At 32.7% G+C, this 25,414-nt stretch overlaps 3 protein-coding genes and 1 non-coding gene across 4 annotated transcripts; 2 read left to right on the top strand and 2 right to left on the bottom strand.

Moving 5' to 3' along the window:
• Positions 1,860-7,233, bottom strand: LOC109333282 (ubiquitin carboxyl-terminal hydrolase 3-like). Its single transcript, XM_019568686.1, has 9 exons — positions 7,099-7,233; positions 6,452-6,583; positions 5,849-5,887; positions 5,551-5,656; positions 5,400-5,458; positions 5,202-5,276; positions 3,578-3,626; positions 3,109-3,185; positions 1,860-2,215 (listed from the first exon to the last, which is right to left on the bottom strand). The coding sequence occupies exons 1-9, from the start codon at positions 7,174-7,176 to the stop codon at positions 2,117-2,119; spliced, it is 714 nt and encodes a 237-aa protein (XP_019424231.1). The 5' UTR covers positions 7,177-7,233; the 3' UTR covers positions 1,860-2,116.
• On the top strand, positions 8,762-8,834 carry TRNAE-CUC. The gene has a single exon. It is a non-coding gene; the product is annotated as a tRNA-Glu (tRNA).
• On the top strand, positions 8,902-11,193 carry LOC109333281 (pentatricopeptide repeat-containing protein At4g16835, mitochondrial). The gene has a single exon (XM_019568685.1). The coding sequence runs from the start codon at positions 9,031-9,033 to the stop codon at positions 10,939-10,941; it is 1,911 nt and encodes a 636-aa protein (XP_019424230.1). The 5' UTR covers positions 8,902-9,030; the 3' UTR covers positions 10,942-11,193.
• LOC109333476 (ras-related protein RABD2b) lies at positions 12,909-17,166 on the bottom strand. The gene is made up of 8 exons (XM_019568978.1): positions 16,879-17,166; positions 15,692-15,764; positions 15,231-15,278; positions 15,095-15,142; positions 14,687-14,758; positions 14,430-14,585; positions 14,218-14,321; positions 12,909-13,267 (listed from the first exon to the last, which is right to left on the bottom strand). The coding sequence occupies exons 1-8, from the start codon at positions 16,890-16,892 to the stop codon at positions 13,174-13,176; spliced, it is 609 nt and encodes a 202-aa protein (XP_019424523.1). The 5' UTR covers positions 16,893-17,166; the 3' UTR covers positions 12,909-13,173.

The raw sequence follows: 25,414 nt of genomic DNA, 5'->3' as shown, positions 1-25,414 counted from the left end.
TCTCATATTTTTATACACCTACGCATATAATTGTAGAGCAACACTTAACTTCTATGGCCAGCAAGGTTTGTCTATTATGCGACATGTTCTGCAATTTACAGTTTGTATGGAAATGATTCCAGTGATTATAATAATAGCTACTGCTCCAAGATAAGCCAGAAGAGGTGTTCCAATTGAAGGTTGTAGAAAAAGTGGATTTTCGTTTAGGTGATTAATGATTATAGTTAGGGTTGACAATGAACCGAACCAACTCAGTATTCGTTCGAAATTCGATTCATTATTTAAGTCGATAAATTTGGTTCATGAGCCAAACTTGAGCTGGAAATTGAGCTCGTTAAATTAATGAACTAAGCTCGGATTGGATACAGTTCGACTCGTTAGGTTCATGAGCTAGCTCGATATATGATGGTTATATTTATATGTATAAAAAAAAATTGTAGTATTATTTAAAAAATTTAATTAACTATTTAAGTTGTCCAAATGAACCAATTGAACTGAGCTGGATAGTTCGCGAACTTTAACCGAACCGAACTCGAGCTAAAAAAATAACTCGTATCGAACTCAAGTTGAGTTTCGAGCCGAACCAATCCTTATCGAACTGAACCGAGCTGAACTCTGGTTCAACTCGATTCGGCTCGTTTCCAACCCTAATTATAGTTACATGATTCACTCACTTAGCCTATATACCGCATATCGGATTCAGCAGATTGTGTATCATATAGGGTTACTTATAAAAGAAGTCATATAATAATAATATAAAAAGTGACGAACCGCATAAAACAAGATATTGCGAACCATGAAACTATGATTACGACTTTCTTAGAGATGGTAAGCTATATACCACGCATCGGATTTAACATATTGTGTATCATGGCTTACTTATAAAAGAAGTTATGTAATAATAATAATATAAAAAGTTACGAACCAAGGTATTGCTATTACGACTTTATTAGAGGTGGTAAGCTATACTCTATAGGAGTGCCAAACAACTTGCTTGCATGATTGTATTGGTGGTGGTGCCATATTTATCAAAGTATACGTTGCTCCTAGGGGATATGTTGCTCCTGAATGGTTCAAGAATGTGCCTGTCACAGCTAAAGTTAATGTTTATAGCTTTGGTGTGGTGTTGTTAGAAATCACTTGTTGTAGAAACGGTGTGCTGCAGATGGGGTCTGGTGTAGAAGAATAGACTTTATTAATTGATTATACATATGATTGCTATAATGAAGGGAGAATATAAATCTAGTGAAGGAAAACATTGTGGCCTTGGTTGACAAAAACAGGATGAGGAAGTGGGTGATGATAGCAATCTGGTGCATTCAGCAGCATCATAAAATGAGGCCTACCATGAAGATGGTAATAAACATTTTAAAAGGAATTGTTGATGATCTAGATCCACAATCTCCTTCTACCGTCACCATATGTACTTGACAGTTTCTTCCATGATTCATCAGCAGACTCTAGTAGAGGAAGACAATGTAGCCTTATTTGTATCTGAAGAAGTTTAGTTGGGAACAGGAAAGAGGTTAGTGGTTTGGATTGCTCTATTCTACTTTATAAATGAAATTTATGATACAAATATGTTGCTGGTTTGGATACCTTCATTCACACTTAAAATGATTAAAGCACATTTATTTGGGTCATCTTTTGATGACCACCTTATCATAAAAGTTGTGCACGTAGATGGAAAATATATACTTTCCTTACTCAGATCAAGGACTATGTGCTTATTAAATACATAGTGACACACACCTCCAGTAAGAGGTAGAACAGAGAGGAACATAACAACAACTCTACATATCCATTTTATTCTGTTTTTTTTCCCGCATGTTAAACACTACCTTAATAAAGATGTTTTTCACCATTGGTTAGCATCCTCAGAAAATGAGTAAGGAATTCATCACACATGGTTTATTATAAAATGCTGCTCAAAGCCTCAAACTACATTATTTTTTAGGGAAAGAAGGCTTAGGTTGCTATATCAGTGAATGAAGCTAAACTCTGAGCATACACACAAGCAAAGTGAATAAAAAGCTGCATTCATGTCTAGGGATCAAACTACATATTACTTCAAAAAATTGCTTCAGTAGGATCCCGAAAGCACAATTTGACAGCCTTAATACCCATCACTGGATTTCTTTGATATTGCCATGACATTGAAGTTCAGGGACTCTGGATTTTTCTGGATCATGTTCTGAATGACTTTAGTTGCATCCTGTTGCAAATTGATATGCATATTAGAAATTAAAAATAATTTAAATCACTATGTAGGTTCCTGTATTTTGAGAAAATTAAAATAGGTCCCTGGGAAAAATTGTAACTGGATCCCTGAACAAAAAAAGTTTGTGATTTATAGGGGCCTATTTAACTTTTTCCCAAAATATGGACCTATATTTAACTTTCCACAAAAAGTATAGGGACCTATTTAACTTTTCTTAAAAAGTATAGGGACCTATTTAATTTTTCCCAAAAAGTTCAAGGACCTACAAATGGATGTGGATGGATAACTTAAGGTTTGTTTGTGAGTTTGGTTTTGGAGGAGAAGGAAGGGAAAATGAAGGCTTCAGAGCCATCTCACAAGTGTATTTCATAGCTCCCAAACATTCCCCTTCTCTCTCTTGCCCTCCAAAAACCAACTCGCAAACAGATCCTTAGGCTCTAGTTATGAGTTGGATTTTGGAGGAAGATACTTTAAAACCTCCTTACAAGTATATTTCATACAAACCAAGCTTTCCCCTTCCCCTCCAAAAAAACAACTGCCAAAACAAGCCCCTTAATGGAACCATAAGGGAACCCTAACAAAAACTGAATGAGTTAAGAAGTGTACTCAGATAAAGTTGGTAAGAAAAGGTGTACTCAGATAAATCCCAAAGTTCAGATTTTGAAGAACCTCCAAATTTACGGAAAACGGACACAAAAGAAAGGTAAAGTTGGTAAGAAAAGGTGTACTCAGATAAATCGGGCCCAATAACAGAGAGTGAGTTAAGAAGTGATTTGCTAGCACTTCTTGTTTTTATATATGCACTTGCAAACCGAATCAAATCTTCTGATGAATACATGCCATTATGGAACAATGCAATTATAGCCTTAATATGCAAAGATATTTACCCTCAATAAAGTACTTGGTGAGGATGAACCATGAGATATTGGTGCTGACTTTCTTCCATCAAGCTCATAAAGTTCACCTGCATATAACACACTCGCAAAGAAATCAATCGGATAAAATGAAGGGAACTTCAAAAGGGAGGAGAACTGAAAATTGATCTTAACACATGTCTCTACCACAAATAGTTTTGAACTTTTGATATAGGCTTCAAAAAGCTGGCTCACATGATTTAGGGATTTAGGTTGCTTATTATTTTGTTGCTGTTGCTATGATTGTATACCAGTGTATATATATTTCTTTGCTATTCTTACTACTAGAATAATAGGCCTAGCTCCATCCAAAAGCTAACTCATAGGGAGGGTTGCCTAGGATATTATAAATGGTTCATCACTCGTATATTCGACTAATGTGGGACTCTAACATTTAACATTTACGAACACAATTACTTGCTAAATTATAAAAAAATATTACCATCCACGTGAGTAAAGCAGATGAAATGAGTGTCCACGTTTTCTGATGCCTGCATTACAAATGTTTTAAACCAAAAAAATGGTAACATGAGGATCAGAAGAAACTATTTCAAATAACCAAATAATTTTCTTTATTTTTTGGGGGTTGTTATATATGAATAATACTTCCAAATATTACATAGCAAGATAACAATATCAATACATAATGTCACTTTTCGACCGTTATATCTCCCTAAATCCTCAATAATTTATTTACATGTGCACCACATTAACCAAGCATAACTCTGTATAAATTTAAAAACAAAAAGTGATAATTTTAAGATGACATTGAGAAAAATTAGATTTCGGCATATGTTAGACAAAAGGACTTCAGATTTCATTAGAATTACCATCCCTTAAATACTACAGCTTTTCTAAACTCATTCAGTGAGTAACAAGGATCTTCCCTACTTCCTATGATGAAATCAAAATGCATTTATCAACTTTCCTAGGGGGTATAATTTATAGTAAGACCTACTCTGAGAAACTTCTGAAGTTGGAATATTATGTTGATCATCTGCTGCCACCAAACAACTGGCAAAATCCTTTCACACATGCACTATTAAACACTATATTCTGGGTACACCTAGTGGATCTTGTAGATAAGGTATTTTCCACCCATTTTGCTCCATCTACATGACCATACTCGAATGGTAAAATGCTTAACTATCTTCTTATGTATACAAAATGCAAATGCTTTTGATACATAGTATATGAGTGTAATATCTATGCACTGATAGTGTAAAGATTTATACACAATCAGTGCATCATCTACCCTTCATTTGGATTACTTTTTTTGAAAGATCAATGATGATTGAAAATAAATGGTGGATAATGTAGTGATAGTATAAAACACTCCTACATTGTCAGTGTATACATCTTTTTCTCATAGTATATTGCCACAAAAATATTAACATTTTAGCGGTTTAGCCTCTTTACTTCTACCAAAATCACAACTAAAGCTAGTTACCAAAAATCAGTCCATGCACTGCCTGTACATTATAACACAATTAGACATATATTACTACTACTACTACTACCTTAAGGGAGCCATTTTGATTTTTTTTAAATGTAGCTTCTTCTAATTTAAAGAGTACCTAGCCCCTTTTCGGCCAATAAAAGTATATCCTTAAGTGCATGGAAGTCATGGAACTTCAAGGAAGAGAATTGACTCCAAAATCTGGTAATTATAGATATCATGTTTAGTTAGATGGCCATTAGTATGTAAAAATATCCTTTGAGAGATTCTTCTTTTGTACAAACTCTGGTTACATAACAAGATAAGTTTGACCAGTAATTCAACTATATGGTTTAAAAATCTAAATATAATTCAAAAGGTCCTCATCACACTACAGCTTAAATATAAAGTACAGTATATAAAGTCCCCGCTTATGCACCACTTTATCACACCCAAGGAATAATAATAACTAAGAACTAGCAAGTGAACTAAGAGCAAGATTGGTCTAAATGCACTGGATTACAGTTCCAAGATAAGATGGCTGAGAATTATATCAATAAATCTGTATCATTAACACATAACATCATACAGCCTACTTTGTAGCTTTAAATTTAACTATGAAAATTACCTCAGTATCACCAGCAGTAGCTGCCACTGAATGAGCAACTTCCATCTCTCTGTCATTCTCGAGAAATACAGCACGCTGCAAGATATAAAAGTTAGAAAATTCTGAATGAGCATTATACTTTGCTAAGCAATAGTGTCAGACGTTTTTTTTTTATGATATGAGAAAGAAAAGGAGAAGGTGTGGGTAGGCCGGAATAACCTGAAATGGGTCCAAGCTTGCAGTAGACTTAAAGAATTTATCAAAGAATGAATCCTCAACTGACAACAAATTAACAAAAGCAAAACGAATTGAATGAGACAGTGGTTGATGTACTTGTCTTAATTGAGGCTATGTAATTTTGAAAACATACCAAATTTGACCTCAGACGTTATGTTACCAAGAGCATGAAGAAGCCCTATTGTACCACAAGCATTGCCCACTGTTTGCTTCATAAAATACACTTTACTGCTATGTTCCTACACCATGACAAAATATATAACTCAAGGCATGCCGCTAAGTAATCAATCATTGTATGATAATATGTTGCCCGAAATTCAGATTTCTTGGACAACTGTCAACATTAATAAAAATAATGAATTAAGCTTGTCAAATGGTCTTACAATACAATACAATGTGTGCAATTCCTAGAAATAGAAATGTGTATTCACCTTATTTTCATTTTGCTGTTTCAACCTCTCTTCTTCAGTCTGATAAGAGATAAAATTTCCATGAAATCAGAATAAACACATCAGAACATGATTGAGATATGACATTAGAAATTAATTAGAATAAAAAAATCCCACAAAGAGAGAGAGAGATTACTATTTTGGTATCAACCAAAACAGATTTTTTTGAAAGAGCTGTTCCTGGAATAACCTGATATATTTGGAAAACCTGATTAACTAGATTACAAAAGAGTTGTTTTTACGGGGAAAGAGTGACTTCAGGGAAGATGAAAGGTTCCAGCTTATTTAAAAAGCCGTTAGATTATTTTGAAACGAATCACATTTTACCATTTCACACCATGAAAACTAACAAACAAATATTATTAATCAATACAAACAACTCTAAAGCCTTCTTGTAATTTACTATATAAAAGTAACTTTTCACACAATCCAAACAAAACTTATAGTCGCTTTTAAGCAAACATAAAAATAAAACCAATCCTATTGTAATCATTTCAAACAATAATAAACTGTAACGATAATTGAAATAATCTATTTTTCGCAGCTAACGCAAACACACATGACAAAAAGGAACATGAAACAAACCTTGGTAGTAATGGGATAAAGGAAAAGCACGGCAAGAACAGGCTTTGGAACCATTTCCAAAAGTTCTTCATCTAAGCCATAAACATCATAGCACTCTGCCTCATCCCGAGGAAGCCCAAGACCCCAAAGGAACTGCAATTCACCCAACAAAAATAAAAATCAGTAACTTGAGCACTTCTATCCAAAACACAGAAAAATAAAAATATAAAAACTATATAGTGTCACCATTAAAAATATTTGACTTTCATAGTAACTACATCAAAGTCACACATTCATGGAATAAAAAAACTATAAACTATCATGATTAAACTTGAAAAACTGAAAAACCTAAAGGGCTTGTCCAAAACTTCAAAAAACTGATTCTTTTGTAAAATCCGTTACATGGGTATGTGTGCAAATTATTGTTCCTGATCTCAGCAATCACTCGTTCAAGTTCATGCATTGTTTTTTTAACTGTATCATCCAACAAAATCCTCCTACAAATCTACACCACTCGAATGTGACATATATCACTTATAAATCAATCATTAATAAACAAAATTGACACATATTCTAAGAGGATGTCATTTTTTTTGTGAACAAAAATAAAATTAAAAAAAAAAGGGGAATATTATTATTGATAAAGGTGAAGGGATGGGAGGGAAAACCTGGTTCATGACGTCAGGGTTAGCTTCAAGAGGAAGCCATCTTTTGGCAGAAGCTATTTCGTCTATCGTTGTTGTCATTCTTCACTTTTTTTCTTCTTCTGGTTTGTGTTTTGTTTATTTCTGCACTCTCTGCTTCAAAATCTAAGTTGGAAGTGAATCAACCGAGTTTATAGTTAGCTATTAGGCTGTGGATCTTAATGGGCCCTTGAGAAAGCCCATGAGGAAGAGAAATAGCTCATCTCATCGTCTTTACATTATAAATAAGTTGTTAAAAGTTGAATAAATGTTGCTTACTTTCTTGTGTTCCAAGATTTGAGAAATCTCATTGTATAGGAGATAAATTTTATCATCATGCCAATAAAATTATGACATGTTTCCTAAAATATTTCTAAAACTAAACAAAATAATACACATATCATATTTTTACTGATCAGAAAATATAAGTTATCTCATACTGTAAGGATATACTTTATTCTCAAAATATAATGATAAATGAAATGCTTATATGGTGTGTTATTATACTGAGACTCATCAATGACTTGATTAAGGTATAAGGTCAATCACTCACTAGTTAGACTAATATGCTAATGATTAAAATGGTTGAGTCGATTTACATTAAAAATTCCACAAAATTTTTAATATTATTTAATAAGTTTATACTCCAAATTTAAAAACATTAATATAACTAATTCAAAACCAACAAAAAAAATGTTTTAGTGGCACAAAATTTCACAAGAAATTGAAAACATCAACCAACAATATTATTTGTTTGCACAGGTATTCTCGTACTAGAAACAATCTTGTCTGAGTTATGAATATCCACATGTATGTGGGTTGTGAACATCCACAGGTATGTGGGTTAACTCTTCCAACATGTATTTTTTCCATCCACAAGACTCGAACCTGAGACATTGCTTAATGAGAATCAAACATGTACCACTTGAACCAACAATACTATAAAAGCATATAATAAGTTTAAAATTTAATTAAAGGATAAAATATTTGTTATAGCATAAGCCAACAAGTGCCAAATATATCTACAAATAAGTTAAAATATTTAATTTTTTTACATATCAAATCAATATCATTTTGGTTATTATTTTAAATTAATTGACTAAGTCGGTTTAACTATTCGAATCACCAGTTTTAAGTTTAAATAGACATAGTCGAACTAAGTCAACCTAATTTTAATGCAAACCATATTAAATTCTCAACTCATACTAATCGAATGCTCGACTCCTAGTTAAGTCGTTTAATTTGGTTGATCCGAACCAACTTTTATAACATTGCTTATATGGTTATTTGGTGTATCAATAAAATATGAGGTAATTTATCTATACATTTAAGCAACTTTTATATGAAAAGTTTACTTAAAATTATATAAAGTAAGGATGGATGTTATGTTAAGGAGAAGATTTGTATAATATATGTAAATCATTGGAAAGTATTTTAATTTTCCTACATAAGAATTAGTATTCATGTCTCTTTAGTTATTTTTAATCTCTTATATATTCTTAATGAGGATAATTTTAATTCACATTTACGGTATTTGATATTAGTTTGAATATTTACTTTTTCATGATCAGGTTAGTAAATATGGAATATTCCAAGGAGAAGGGTTACGACTGCATCATATATAGGGCTTAGAAGTTAGTGAACAAGATCCGTTGTAGTCTAGTTGGTCAGGATATTCGGCTCTCACCCGAAAGACCCGGGTTCAAGTCCCGGCAACGGAAATATTTCTAGTTTTTTATTCTAAGCACTTTTTTGCTACCAATTATTTCAAAAACAGATTATTTTTTATGCTTCAACAAGCACAACTACCTAACATGAAAACATGAAATACTTGAACATTGGAATCACTCATGTTTATCGTGAAACAACTAAGAAAAAGAGAAGACTCTGATACCAAATTCATTAATATATTTGTAGATGTATTATTTAAGATTCCTAAGGAACAAAAACCAAAATCCATTTTCAACCTTGTCCTTTGTTACATCAACCAAACACCATGTTTCCTCTGCAACCAACTCCCAGTTTAACAATGACAGTAGTGTCATTGAATCAAACAAGCTCATTACGAGTTATGTTCGATCCGGTGACTTAAATATTGCACTCAATGTGTTTGAGAAAATGACAGTGAAAACTACGGTTACATGGAACTCAATCCTATCTGGGTTTGCCAGGAATCAAGGGACTTTTAAACATGCGCAACAATTGTTTGAGAGAATTCCTCAACCAAATAGTGTTTCTTATAACATCATGTTGGCTTGTTATTTGCATAATTTCGGTATCTATAAGGCGCATGAGTTTTTTAACCATATGCCTTTGAAGGATATAGCATCTTGGAACACAATGATTTCGGGTTATGCTCAGATTGGGGAAATGAGAGTGGCACATGAGTTGTTTATGGCAATGCCCGAGAAGAATAGTGTCTCGTGGAGTGCGATGGTGTCTGGGTATGTGGAGTGTGGGGATTTAGATTCTGCTGTGGAGTGTTTTCATGTTGCGTCGGTGAAGAGCGTGATTACTTGGACTGCTATGATCACTGGGTACATGAAGTTTGGGAGGGTTGAATCAGCAGAGAGGTTGTTCAAAGAAATGTCTTTGAAGAACTTGGTGACGTGGAATGCTGTGATTGCTGGTTATGTTGAAAATGGAAGGGCAGAGGATGGGATAAAGCTTTTCAAGACAATGTTGGAAAGTGGTACTAAGCCGAATGCATTGACCTTGACTAGTGTCTTGTTGGGTTGTAGTAATTTGTCTGCATTGCAGCTTGGTAAGCAAGTTCATCAGTTAGTATGTAAATCTCCATTAAGCAGTGATACAACAGCAGGGACATCGTTGATTAGCATGTATTCCAAATGCGGCGATCTAAAGGATGCCTGGAAATTATTCATTCAGATTCCACGAAAGGATATTGTAACATGGAATGCAATGATTTCTGGTTATGCTCAACATGGAGCTGGCGAAAAAGCTCTTAGTTTGTTTGATGAGATGAAAATCGAAGGGATGAAACCAGATTGGATTACTTTTGTTGCAGTATTATTAGCTTGTAACCATGCCGGATTGGTAAACCTTGGGATCCAATATTTTGACATAATGGTAAAGGATTTTGGGATTAAAGCTAGGCCAGAACACTATGCATGCATGGTTGATCTTCTGGGTCGATCTGGCAGATTATCTCAGGCTGTAGATTTGATAAAAAGTATGCCTTTTAAGCCCCATCCTGCTATCTATGGAACACTACTAGGTGCTTGTAGGATCCATAAGAACTTACACCTGGCAGAATTTGCTGCGAAGAATCTGCTTGATCTTGACCCAACTAGTGCAACTGGATATGTTCAATTGGCTAATGTTTATGCAGCACAAAACAGATGGGACAGTGTTGCTAGGATCCGAAGATCAATGAAAGATAATAATGTAGTGAAGGCACCTGGATATAGTTGGATTGAAATAAACAGTGTGGTACATGAGTTTAGGTCGAGTGACCGATTGCACCCTGAATTGGCATCTATACATGAAAAATTGAATGAATTGGAGAAGAAAATGAAGTTGGCTGGCTATGTGCCAGATCTTGAATTTGCATTGCATGATGTGGGAGAGGAGCTGAAAGAACAGCTTCTTTTATGGCATAGTGAGAAGCTGGCAATTGCGTTCGGACTTCTAAAGGTACCATTAGGTGTTCCAATCCGGGTGTTCAAAAACTTGAGAGTTTGTGGAGATTGCCACTCTGCAATTAAGTACATGTCATCTATAGAAGGAAGAGAAATCATTGTTAGGGATACCACAAGGTTCCATCATTTTAAGGATGGTATCTGTTCTTGCAGTGATTACTGGTAAGCTTTGTAGGGTGCAGTCAATACAATGCTATTGAATTCAAGGGCATGTTTCTTATTGCAATAGCAAAGCTGTCATGTTATTATTCTCTTGAAGTTCATTTGATTTCATTTGTACCAAAGAAAGAAAGTAAAAATATACTAGACAATAGAGATTCAGAAAAGTGTAATTGTTCTTCTATGACACCAAAATACTCCTAGGAAAGTAGCATTGTTGTACCCATAAATCTGATACACATAGAGGTCTGTATTTTTTTAAATTCTTTTAGAGAATATATATATATGCATTGACAATGTAAGAGTTTTATACGTTGTCACTACATCATCACCATTTAAATTCAGTAATCATTCACTCTTCAACAAAAGTAATACAAATGAATGGTAGATAATGTATTGATCGTTTATAAATCTTTACATTGACACTACATACGTGTTAAGCTCATTCTTTTCTTTTATCTGATACATTTGAGATATCGCACAACTAGATAACCTTGTCCATTCTCATATACAATACCCATTTTTTTAGTTGACACATTAGACAATAATTTAGTAAAAATGTTTTGAATCTCAAGCTATTGTATAGGACTGTGACTTATTTTTAAATTGTACTAAAGATGCTTTGTCAACTTTCAAGGGAAAGAACATATTATGATGTTGGCAGACAGCTTGATTTTTTGTCATGATATATCATCTTTTTGTTAATTGTGATTATCATCGTTATGTATTAATTAGAAATGATTAATGCCTATATTGTACATCTATATAAATGTTTTTATATAAAATTGTCTTAGCATATCTAGAACTTATTGTATCTAACAAATCTATTAGTATTTATGTCATGTTGCATTGTGTCACATTAAGAGCATCACGAATGCTATGCTAAGCTTTGTATACAATAGCCTTAGCTGATGTGCTACTTAGCTAATCACCATTGGTGCTCCTTAAAAAGTACGTTCAACTTAGCATTAGTTGAACACATGCTAAGAAAAGGTGAATAGATGAATTGTGGATGAATAAGATGTTGTCATTGAGTTTACCAACAAAAAATATGGTTGATAGGCAAGACCTATAGGGTGAGCTTGACGCAACAGTATGGTTGCTGCTTAGTAATCATGAGGTCACAAATTTAAATCCTGGAAATAACCTCTTCACATGTGTGGATAAAATTGCTTACATTTGTCCTTGTCATACCTCACTAAGTGAGAATTTCATGTATTGTACTGGCCTTTTTTTATATGTGAAACCCCTCTAAGCTTAAGGGGTGTAAACTAATCATTGAAGTGAGGAGTCAGCTACTAGAGCAGGTTAAAGATGGATGAGGTGAGAAGCAACAATTGCTATTAGCATATATGATATATGCTAACCCTTGGAGATGCTCTAAGTATCGGATTTCTTAGTTGATCTTATCTCATATTAAATTTCCAATTGAACTAGTTGGCTGTACACAGAAAACTAACATTCAATATCCACACATCTTAGCTGTTGGCACAGTTTTGGAAAGTTATGCAGATCCATATGATCTGGACAGACTAAGAGAAAGTAATTGTTTGGTGTTGGTTGGGACCCCAAAAATAAATGCTTACCCAAATGCAGCCTTAAACAAAGGACGGACATTTATTTTTAATTTCAAACATGAGTTGTAGTGTAGTTCAACAATAGTCATCAGGTAAATAACACTGAGAAGAGAGTTGATTATCTTTCTATTATGGCACATGGGTGCACTCAGTATCTGTTATTGATGTTCCATGGATTGAAAGCTGGAAATGGAGATGTTAGAGTCACCTTGGAAGTAAAACCATTTGGGGGATTCTATTGAGTGAAGGAAGGAACCATCTCATTCTCTTATCTGAATGATCTTAGATGCATTTGTGTCTTGTGTTGAATCAGGAGACTGAGCTTAATTTTATTAGAAAGAATCAACTTTTGTAAAAAAAATCCATAAACTTACAGAAAAGTGAACGAACAAGGTAGTGATTAATGAATAACGTAAATTGTTCATGGGACAAAGAACAAGGCAAATACTGCTATTCACCAATATTCCTAATTTTGTACAAACGTTCTTTTTTTTTTATAAATCAAATACATTGGAAAGAATTGAAGTTTTAACAAGTAGGTGGAAGATAAGAATCAAATCATCATTAACAATCTTGATATGACAGAGCATCAAGTGAAAAACTAGTTTTACATGCCAAGGAGACACATATAAACGACTTCTAATACCACAAATACTTGGTCTCTAAGATGAGCAGCAACCAGACTTCTGATTCACTGGCTGTCCTCGTATTTGGACTGTTGGAGGCCTGGCATTGTTCATAGGTTGGCTGGCCATTCTGTAGAAAAGAACCAATGAAAAGAAAAAATCGATATCAATCAACTGCACAATTCTTTGAAAATAGCTTAGCAATCATCATTATGTAGTAGAAAGATGCCCTTTCATCACAAATTTAGGGCGTAATAATTGAGTAAACAACTTAAATTAAGTATTTATATGAAATATGGTTTAAATAAATTTAGATGAGCTTATTTTTATACGCTTATCTAATAAACTTATCCAAATAAGGTAAAAAGAGTTTATAAGGATTAAGGAGATGGTAAATTATTTTCGGGTGCTCCCATAAACTCTTCCTAGTGCTCCCTTAGGGGGACTGAGCTTCTTTCTAAAGAAAAGAAAATAAATATGGTGTGGTCCACCAGCTTTAGGTTTCTTCACTATAGTAAGAAGAGAGATTAAGCTTGGGAACTTTTTCTGCATTTTCTATAATATACTTATCTTTATCATGTACTCATTATTATTTATTATATTTAATAAAAAAATATATTTTCTCTCTCCATCTTTCATACTAAACAATTTTTAGAATCAACTCATTTTCTAATTTCTTTCTCTGGACAATGATATGCATCATTCTTTCAGGGCACTTATAGTTAGTTACACAAATTCCATTTTACTTGTAATTTTCCTTTTTTAGAAACTAGGACAGTTGGCAGTTAGTTTGTTAGCTATAAATAGCAAGTGTAACTGATATTGTTAGTTAGTCAATTTTTCAGAAAAACAAACTCTTTCTTCTTGTAATCTTCTTCTCTCAATCAATATACACACTTCGGAATCCTCCTTTTCAAAGGAATTCCTTGTTTCTTATCCAATCTTCTTCGAATTCAGTTGTAATTCCTAGAATATCATCTTCATCCTTATCAGACAAATGCTCTTTTTATCTTCTCTCGTTCAATTTTCTCCCCTAAATCAAACAAAGCATCAATGAGAGTAGAGATAAAAATACAGCACCTGGTTTTTATTTCAGCAGCCATGGCCATGAAAGCCTGTTCCACATTGGTGGCATTTTTAGCACTAGTTTCCATGAAAGGAATTCCAATTTCATCTGCAAATGCCTGCAAGGATAAAAAAGAAATCAAATTTCAAACCATTATTACACAAAAAGAAGGATTCTACAGATGTTCGCGATCCATGTATATCATAACCAACAAATTTAAAATCACCTTTGCTGTCTCATAGGACACAACTTTATTTGCCGTGAGATCAGACTTGTTTCCAACAAGAAGCTTGTTAACATTTTCACTTGCATAACGGTCAATTTCACTCAGCCACTGCTTAACATTGTTGAAGCTTTCTTGGTCAGTGACATCATAAACAACCTACAAAAGAAGGGACAAAAGGAACAGATTACACCACTGTCTCCCAAAAGAAAATAAAAATATGGAAATTGGTGGTGAAGGACCAGTTTATAAAGACTTACAATAATGCCATGCGCCCCACGATAGTAGCTGCTAGTGATTGTACGGAAACGTTCTTGACCAGCAGTGTCCCACTATACATTAAAAATGCAGAAATGTTAACTTGGTGAGGATATTTGAAAAAACCAAGGACAAAATTGTAAGACTACTCTTAGTAAATGAAGCATATGATAATCACATTAAACGTTAAAATAGAAACAATCTTGGGAACATAGGAGATAACTTTACATTGAATGCATTTTCAAGGCATATGCAAGTGTGGATTTTTATATAACTAGGTTGACACAATTTATGTAATTTAGATGGAAAATTCAAAAAAAAATCATGAAAACATTTCCACCAGAACCAAAAGCAAGTGACTCAATTTAACATCTGAATTCCAAATGACATTACTATTACCAGGAACTTACAATTTGAAGTTTAATAGTCTTCCCGTCCTGCTCCACAGTGCGAATTTTCTGCAGAAGATAGCATGGCAAATATTTATCACATTTGTGTTAAAAGTAACATGGAAATGAGGCTAATTGGTGCGATATAAATGCTTACAAAGTCCACTCCAATGGTACTGATATAGCTGTCAAGGTATGAATCATCCTGTTTTAGAAGAAATTAAATATTAGGAAGAATGAAACTTATCTTTCAAAATATTAAGCCATATATAAAAGACGATAAACCAAAGTAGAAAATTATGTTCCGCATCGCAATCTCCATCAATATTTAAAATTGGATAAGATGCAATCTTCATCAACATTATATATGATTTGATTATATATTTGATATCTTAAAAGGGGATTCAAAGTTCTGAGCAAACTAATCAATAATTACCACTGACACAATATGAAACCTTCCATTCTCTAATTCTTCTGTAAATTTTGACCTTTATGGTATATGGAAGCAGAATAGTGGGAATATTCAACTTCATTTTTCATAAATCTTAGAAAAGAGGTGAACATGAAGCACAAAATACCTAAAGAAGGAAGAAGAAAAAGGACAGGCTCAGAACTTACAGCAAACCTCAGAAGGAGACATGACTTGCCTACACCAGAATCTCCAATAAGCAAAAGCTTGAACAAATAGTCACTGCAAACAGAGAAAAATATGAAGGAACTGCCTATGCCTTTTCTAAGAGAATGAATGCAATATGCCAATATAAACACAAGCACATGTGCCAAAGCACACGGAAAACATGACATTTCTAAAAGGTTGCACATTGGTTGCTACACATATAGGACAATCATTACAGTATGATTAGCTACACAGTGAATACATTCAGCACTGTTAAATTTCTATACAGATTTTTGCAATAATTGTCTACACAAATCCAGATGAAATTCAATGGCTATGAACAAAAGTTGTGTTCTTTTGTTTAACATAACTTCTTCCCATTTAGCATTGGAGAACGTTAAGCTAGGCACTGCTTAACGAATCAATAGGCGTAAATTTTAATTGCAATACATTGAAAAGTGGTGTGCGCACTTTCTAAGTAAGAACTTACACTTTTTATTTATTCCTTAACCACTGCCATTAAGAGGACTGAAATGCTAAGAACTTACACTTTCTAAATTTTAATTGACCATTTGGTGCTTAACCATCAAATTTACAGATCTATCTATAGAACTTCAACAACCCCTTCATTCAAATAGTTTATTTTTTCATCCTTTGAAAAAAACTAACAAAAACTGCAGAAGAGTCAGACAGTAACAAATTCTAACTAGAATACAATATCAGTAATCATGCGGCTCCTCCCCACATAACTATAACTATCTTAAGAAATTCAAAAGTCACAACAATAGCCGACACCATAGTGTGTTTGGCTAATAGACAAGTTCAAATATCTTTCTGCATACTAGCTCAACTTCTGCAGTTATATCACTTTTGCAAACAAACAAAATCCTTCGTAAAATTTTAAAAATAAAAATAAAATCCCAAACTGGATCAGAAAAAACAAACAATTCTAAAATAATTTATCTATCTTCCATAGAAACCGATCTAAATCAGCAACAAAATTTCAGAATCACGATCTGCTACCACCGAGACAATTTTCAGAAAAGAGGTTAGACAAAACCGAACGAATACAAAATTCAACACCACATAACGATAACTAAAGCAGATCTAAACGAAATTAACTTATGAAAAACACGGGAAACGAATCATAACAAGGTACTCAGTATCACGGAAGGGAAATTGAACTTACTATTCAGGATTCATGGTGGCGTATTATAGAAAGCGAATCGAATCGAAGAAAAGTAGACGGAGAACAGAGGAGTAAGAGTATGCCGGCGTTAGGAGTTGCCGGAGACTGAGATCTTCGCCGGAAAAGAGAGAAAGAGAAATTGAAAACGTAACGTGGGAGAAGAGAAGAAGAGAAGAAATGGAGAAAATGTGAGAGAAGGAGTGGCGTTTTAAAATGACCCGTTGGTGTTGGAGATGCTGAATGGGGTGACGCATCAACAGCTTCAATTTCTTGCCACGTGTCCTGCATTATTTTCTATTTTTTTACCAAGAAAGACTTATGTAGAGATAACTAATAAATTTTTTGCAACATATTAAAAATTTAATTCTAAAATTTGGTGCATCATCCATTTACCAGGTTGGAGTCTGCAAATAAAAAATTAAATATAAAAAGAGATTTTATAATTTATATTCTCAATTTTTGTATTGAGAAGTTTTAGATTTTATAAGAGGATTAGAGAGGAGAGTGAATAAAAAAGGTTGAGTAAAATTTGAACATTCAACCAGCTTTTTCTTCAAATAAAATTAATAATGGTTAATCAGTCAAATGTATAAAACAATATTTGACTTATACATTTCTATATTGGAATGTGTCTTTTTTATTGTGAGTAAAAAATTAATTGAGACTACATTAGTTATAATGTGTATAGTAACTAGTAATCGATAAGATTATGGAGAAAACTATATAAAAATATTTAATGTCAGTATAAGATAATTTAGGCAACATTTTAAGTTAGTTACTAGCAAGTTACCCGTGCATTTGCACGGGACGATATTTTTTGTCGCATGATTAAGAACACATATTACATGTGCATTTATGATTAAGAATATGTATGTTGCTCGTGCATTCGCATGGTTAAAACCATATATGTTACCAGTGCATTCATATTGTTAAAAATTATTAATTATATATAAAATCATATCGTCAAACCATACGGTTTAACTGTATAAATCGGATAAACTTAATATGGGTCATCTACTGGTTTAACATCTTGCTCGACTTTCTCAACATTGTTTTTTACACATACATAACATGATGATATAGTTAGTAGTATCCTATTAATCAAAAAAATCATCAATCAATTTATAATTTCATTATTATTTGATTCTAGAATAAGATTAGTATAAAAATAAATATTATTTAACTCTAAAATAGCTACAAACAATATGTTATGATTCATATTATTATTATTATTTTAATATTGCTATAGTAACATTATATTTTAATATTGTATAGGTAATCATATTCCTTTTATTTTTAAATAAATCACATGTCATGAGGGCTTGAGAGATTGACACATGAGGGCATGAGAGATTGACACATGTCATGAGCGAATTCTTGAGAGATTGACACATGTCATTGAGAAATTGACATATGTCATTGAGAGATTGACACATGTCATGAGGGACCTTTAGTTTTGATGAGAGGTTGACACATGTCATGAGGGCTTGAGAGATTGACACATGTGGGCATGAGAGATTGACACATGTCATGAGCGAATTCTTGAGAGATTGACACATGTCATTGAGAAATTGACATATGTCATTGAGAGATTGACACATGTCATGAGGGATCTTTAGTTTTGATGAGAGGTTGACACATGTCATGAGGGCTTGAGAGATTGACACATGTCATGAGGGAGTTTTTTTTATTATATAGGTAATAGATAAGCTATGTGTTAAGTAGTAATGGTAGAAGTTGTGGAAAAAGCTATATAAAAGTATTAAATGTCAAAATAAATATATAGTTTATTTGTATCTACTAAAGGTATCTTTCACCTTTTTGGGCAAAGAACTAATCTCTTTAAGGGTGTATGATTGTCCATCCCAATAAGTATAACTCATGAAAATCGAATTATTGACGTTTTGGTCATCCTAAGAATCTAGTAAAACCTTATACCACTAGATCAACACCTTGTAAATAAATATATATTATGCAAATGACACTCATATAAAATGTGAGTACACTAAAGTATGAATGTAGTATGTGCGGGTCTGAAATGATTACACAAAGAGAAAAAGATGTATGCACTGATAGTGTATAAGATTTATATACTGTCATTGTATCATCCACCATTGATGTTTAATTATTGTTGACTTTTCAAAAAAAGTAATCTAAATGAATGGTGAATGATAGTATGCATGTGTATAAATCTTTAAACTGTCAGTGCACAGATTTTACACCCTTACACAAAACTGTAAAGAAACACTTACTTTGCGACATTTGTAAATAATTACTCCGAACTACTTTTTTTTATTATAATTGTTGGAATTTGGTTTGTTGAAAGTTATTAATGTGAACTTTTGGGTGTGAAATCTAAAAAACTCTCAAGTCTCATATAAAAGAGTTTTGAAAAAACAACCTCTAAGTCCCACATTCCGAGAGATGAGGAACTTGAAAAAAAATCTCATGTTATAAATAGAGGTCTTTTCCCCTCATTATAACTCGCCCCAAGTTGAATGCGCTTTCATTCAACTTTTTTTTCTCCCTCAGATTTTCTGCCGATGCATTTCCAGCAAATTTCTCCCCCTTTCTTTTCGTGGTACTAAGAATTGGCACAGACAACCAACATTGAGGGAAAGAATTGATACAAGTAGTCAAATTGCGGGTATTTCGAGAACTAGCATTAGTAATCAGTATAGTGAGAAAAGAATTCGCAAGAGTAACCATATTGTGAGAATTTCAAGAATTAACACTAGTAGTCATATTACGAGAATTGGCACTAGTGACCATATTGTGGAAATTTTGATAATTGGCATTGGTAACCATATTGTGGTGGGTGTATTCGAGAGTGATTCTTACAATGTAGCAAGAATTTGATAACAGAGATATAGGCTATTTAATCATGGAGACGGTGTGGTTGATAGTCTACTTGCACATTTTAAATAGTACTACGAAACGTCTTAAAAGGAGCGATCTGGTCGTGACTTAGCCATTATGTATTATTTCGTGTCATTTAGAGTTGTTACAATGGTAACAACAATTGTTCCTTAAACTTTACTTATTAGTGAAGTTGGTCTCTACATAGTGATAATGTTAAATTTACAGCAATCTAAATTTCCAACATATATATTTTGTTTTAACTTCCACTTATAGATTATTATATACATTAACCATTTTTATTTCTGAAATTTAATTATCATATTCTTCTCAATAATTTTTTGTATCGTGATTGTGGTTTTTTACGGATACAAGTTTGCAGTAAGATATTCACTGTCAAAAATCACATGAGTGGCAAGACTAAACACATGAAGAAATCGACAAACTTTTTCTACTTTCTCCCAATCCTCATTTGAAAGTGTATAATTATAATGAGGCTATTAGTCTATGTAAGATTCAAAGAATATCTTAAACTTTAGAGCATATGATAGCATATCAAAGGTGGAATTCCATCTAGTGGGACAATCAATGACAAGCTTCATTTCTTTCAAATGCTTTTGTTCAACCATATCACAAAATTTTTTTAACCTCGAGTCATTGTGATTGATATGCAACGCACTTTCCTGAATGTTATAGATGTTATCCTTGATCTCTTTAAGGTCAACTTGCACCAGTAAATTCAATATGTATCCACAACATCTAGCATGAAACAGGGCACCATCAAGAACTAACTCTGAGTCACATGATAGATTCTTTTTTAAGGTCTTCAAGTATGAGTCATTATAACTAGCATTGTCAACCGAAATTGAAAAAACCTTTTCATCAATCCCCCATGATTTTAAACACTTGAAAATAAAATCAGCAACATCAACCCCACGCCTTGGAGCAAACACTTTCACAAAACTCAAAACTCTTTTCTGAAGCTTCTACCCTGCATCAATGAAGTGACCAGTGATGACCATGTACTCAACCACTTGATGATTTGACCTCCACATATCTATAGTCAAGCTGATCTTGTCCATACTTCTCAACATTGTCTTCAAGCATTTCTTCTCTACTTCACATATTGTTATGCAATCATTTCTTATTGTTTTACAAGAGATCTTCTGAAATTATGGTATTCCATATTGGAATGCTCGTATCATACCTTGAGCATCAACTATATTAAAAGGAAGTCCATGCATCATAGTTGTGTTATAAATTCATAATTTCTAATTTAGGTGAGCACCATATATTTAATACAATTACATTGACTATTTATTTTGGGGTTAGAAAACAAGTGATTTAATTAATGACAACCTAAAAGACTTCTAAAACTAATAACAAATATGAACTTAATAAGTGGCTACCCAAACAGTTGGCCTATAAGAGATAATGTGAACCCTATAAGTTAACACATAAGGAACGATTATAGTCTCCAAGACACCAAATCAAAAATAGTTTTCACCTCTCCCAATCAGAGAGAAAATGAAGGTCCCAAAAAGAATTCATGATTTGATTGAGGAAGACCATCATACCAAAACTCTCTCTCCAAAAGTATATGAAATGAGTAGATCTGAGAATATGGATTCATGTATGACTTTATGTGTGAGAATCATGAGAATCAAGATCGTAGGATTGGTATTTCACCAATCATGAGAAAATATATAACAAGTTGTAGCTAGTAGCTAGTAGCAAGTGTTTCTCGCATCTTCTCATTAGAGTACTAAGCTCCAAGAGTCATAAACAGATTAGCTGAATTAGGTCAGAATCGAATATCTGGTTAGTTTTTTTTAGTAGCCAATTGCATCCTTTTTTTGTTGGCAAGTTTCCATATGTCACAGCAGATGGTCGGTGCTCCAACCCTTTCTAGTAATACTTAGTTTCTCTTTACATAAATTGCATTGAGTTTTCTTAATGCATCCCGAAATTCAGTTTCATCAAAGTCATTCCAAGTTGGTGATGTTTTAGTCATCTTCCTCTTGCTCCTAATGGGACAATCCACTTGCTCACTTGAATTGACTGAAGCATTTTTGGCATTATATTGTTGTTATTTTGAATTTCATGTTGTAGTTTCAGTAACAATGGTAGGAGTAGATGAATTTGTACCCTAAAGTGGATTACACATTTTTTACCTATAAAAATATTCAAAGGGTTGGCAAATATAAAATTAAAAACTAAAGTGCATATATTTCATCATATTTGTATGTCACATATGTCACCTTTTCAATTATCCTTATATTCTACTTGAAACATAGTTATTAATTTATATTTAATTTATTATTAGTTTGATGATATAAGGAAGAAAATTGAACACATAACAACTTGTTAAATACAATACATTGCTGATAAGTATCCAAATGATCATATTTTATACATTTTCATAGCACTTTAACTATTTATTCAACTCAAATGAATTAAAACTTGTTTAAATGGTCAAGTCTCACATCTAAAGTATTTTGTAGGCTTAAATCCGGAAGAATAATTGCAAAAAGATAGTTATGGACAAAAGCATGAATTCAACCATGAGTTGTCCGAGTAAAATCGTGACAACTCATTCATTTAATGTTGGATCAAACTGAATTTTGGACATGTTGTTCATAACTGATGGATCTCCAATATGAATGGTTGAATCGTCGAAATGAGCAAAAGTCAAGGTGTTGAGCGCAGGTTTCTGCATTGAGCGTAATTACCATCGAAAATCAGCATTTTACCATTGTTTCGTACACGCTCAGTGCACTCACCTGGGCTCAGCACAGTGGGTGGTGCACTGAGCGCATGGAGGTGCGCCTAACGCGAGTTTGTGCATGAAAATGTCATGTTGTAGGTGCGCCGAACACATAGGCGGTGTGTTGAGCACCAGAAACAACATCTGAACACTATTTAAGGACTTCCAACTCGACCCAAAAGATATACACTTTTGTAATATTGGTTTCTAATACTTATTTTCGGAGGTTTTAGGACATTTAGCTCACTTAGATCGTGGGAACTGAGTGTTAGCACTATAGGAGTTAATATACACTCATTTGTGAGTGGTTCTATCATCCCATGAGTTATGTATTGACTATATCTTGCTTGCATTGTGTGAACATGAGTAGTTAAGTACTCTATTGTTGGGATTTAATGTAATTCAAGCTTGATATATACACATTGATTTATTTATATGAAGTTATTGAAGTTTTGATAATATTTGAGTTATTGTATGTGCATAATGCTTGCTTTAATTGCATGAATTTAGAATATAATGTTTAGTGTCATACTTGCGTAATTCTGAAATTGCATAACACAACAATTGATATATTTTATAGGCATAAACTTGTATAAAATTGTCATCTCATAGATGTTACTTATTAGTATCCAGACGCAGAACTAATTTTGTAATTTTATAACTCTCAAACTGAATGGTATAGACTACTAAACATAGAGGTATGCTTGAATGTTCATAAAACTGAATTTTATCATTGTTGTTGCTAGAAATAGAGTTACCTTTGGTAAAGTGTTAGTATAGACCAAGACATTGGAGGCTAATACAATTGAGGTGTTTTATTTTTAACTTGACTCGCAAACATGGATTACAAGACATATATGCATGATTTGCAAGTCATAATTCTTAATCTTATGGAATTGAGTTGATAGACATACAATTTTGTTGCATAAGTTACTAAATTTACTAAGACATTAGTTTTTAGTAATATTGAGGTCATTTGTATGGAGTAATCATTATGAATTGAATCAGTATACTGAATCATGTGTATATGGATAGTGAGTATGAACTTCAATCTCAACTTCTTTTATCATTGTATTACATTTGAATTATATTGTGTCATAATATCGAAAACACATTTAAAAACCAACTAGAATAGTAATTTAATTGTTGAAATTTCTAGATTTAGCAAGTCCCTATGGATACAACAATCCCTTAACTTTATACTTGTTTACGACATTAAGTAGTATTTTTACTCTGATTTGTCAGTTAGCAATTATTTAAGCATGTCGAAATTTAGTAAAATTATATGTCCACTTTATTCTCACACAAGATATGATTGATTATCATGCTAGCATCAAACTATAGTACCAATTAATTTATTATTAGTTTGATGATATAAGGGACTACTAGATGTACTAACATTAAACATTCTTGATTGAAAAATAACAAAATTGTCAAAATACACAAAACATGATGGTTTATGGATGAGTAAATAACAAATAACAATGACATTACCGGATATCATTAAGACATTAATGGCAAAATTGTAACACCGTGAATTTTCTGTGTATGTTTTATTAATTATTTATTTTAACAACGATTAATTTTAGAAATTAATCGGTATTTAATTAGACTAAACTGTAGTTGAGTGTTAGTCTTGTTTTATGATTTCCTATTTTTTGGTAAATTTTCCTAATTTTCTGTGACGGAAAGTTTTTGAGCTGCTGTCGGACCCAAATTCGCCAGAATTCGGCCAATAACGTGTTTTTGAGTTCTGTAACTCAGAATCGAATTCCGATTGTGCCATTGGCTTTGAAATATTATTTCAAGTCAAGATAAACATCAATTTTGTTCAGAATGTATTTCTAAATATATTTCAATCCGAATTCTGTGTTTTGAAGTTCTAATCGTAAACCGAAATCGGGAGATTTTTATTATCCGACCGGGTATTAGCCGACAATACTTGAGAATGGTTTAATCAAGAATGTGTCATAAAAAAGGTCACCTCACTTTCATGTAAGAAGTTTGTTTGTTAAACAAGTAAAAATACATATTCTCTTACACAAAATCCCCTAAATCACTCAACAAATCCTCTCACTCCACCATCATTAGACACACCACCTATGCTAGAATAAATCTACTTACTTTGCATTAAATTTTCTGATTTGATGAGGGTGAGGTTGTCTATAAATACCTCACCCCATTCTCTCATTTTTACAGTAAATTTCCTATACAAACTAAGGTAGTATTTTATTTTCTCTTCTTCATCTTCTTCTCATACTTTATAGAAAGTTATGAGCTTTTATTATGTTTTTCATTAAGTAGAGTTTATATTGTTCTTTAAGTATTTTATGAAGGCATAACTAAAGGGGATGATAATAAAATCATATGAACCTTTATGTAGTTTTTGACTTTTGTAAATCTTGAAATTTCTTCATTGTTTTTAGATGGAAAAACTATATCTTTGGACAAGGTTAGATGAGTTATTTGTTTGGAAATATTAGAAATTATTGTTAGTATTTGAATATGTTTAAAGGTGATGATTTTAACATCAAAGGAACATTTAATGTGTTTAGGAAAAAAATTGTATTTTATTCTTGAATGTTTATGATGTTGATGAGTTGTTGTTGAAAATGTTTCATTTTTAGAAAGTATTATGTTAAAAGATGATTTATTAAAGTCTTGACTTCATAAACTTAAAGTGTTATGAAGTTTTGAATATTAAAGTAGTAGAAAGTCTTAATGGTTTAGCATATTTTATTATTTGATTTAGTAAAGTGTTATGAAGTTTTGGATATTGAAGTAGTAGAAAGTCATACCTTAGGATTTTTTTCATGACTATGAAATTAACACTTACTAACCCTTGAGGTTTTTCCTAAAAAATTAGGAGGTGTTAAGATGTTCATAAAAAATTGTTGTATTTATTTTAGT

This window comes from Lupinus angustifolius, chromosome LG18 (assembly GCF_001865875.1).
Source record: "Lupinus angustifolius cultivar Tanjil chromosome LG18, LupAngTanjil_v1.0, whole genome shotgun sequence".
NCBI lineage: Eukaryota > Viridiplantae > Streptophyta > Magnoliopsida > Fabales > Fabaceae > Lupinus > Lupinus angustifolius.
The sequence above is the reverse complement of the archived record's forward strand: the minus strand, read 5'-3'. Positions and strand labels throughout refer to the sequence as shown.

Bases quoted from the DNA above. Each gene is read 5' to 3' on its own strand.
- LOC109333282 (XM_019568686.1), bottom strand. From the start codon at position 7,176: ATGACAACAACGATAGACGAAATAGCTTCTGCCAAAAGATGGCTTCCT. The intron at 5,277-5,399 runs GTTATTCCGGCC...TATATCTTGCAG, and splicing joins CAAGCTTGGACCCATTTCAG to CGTGCTGTATTTCTCGAGAA. The intron at 2,216-3,108 runs GTAAATATCTTT...AATTTGCAACAG, and splicing joins CACCAAGTACTTTATTGAGG to GATGCAACTAAAGTCATTCA.
- LOC109333281 (XM_019568685.1), top strand. From the start codon at position 9,031: ATGTATTATTTAAGATTCCTAAGGAACAAAAACCAAAATCCATTTTCA.
- LOC109333476 (XM_019568978.1), bottom strand. The intron at 14,759-15,094 runs GTAAGTTCCTGG...TTTAATGTATAG, and splicing joins AGACTATTAAACTTCAAATT to TGGGACACTGCTGGTCAAGA. The intron at 14,322-14,429 runs GTGATTTTAAAT...TTATCCTTGCAG, and splicing joins TGTCCTATGAGACAGCAAAG to GCATTTGCAGATGAAATTGG.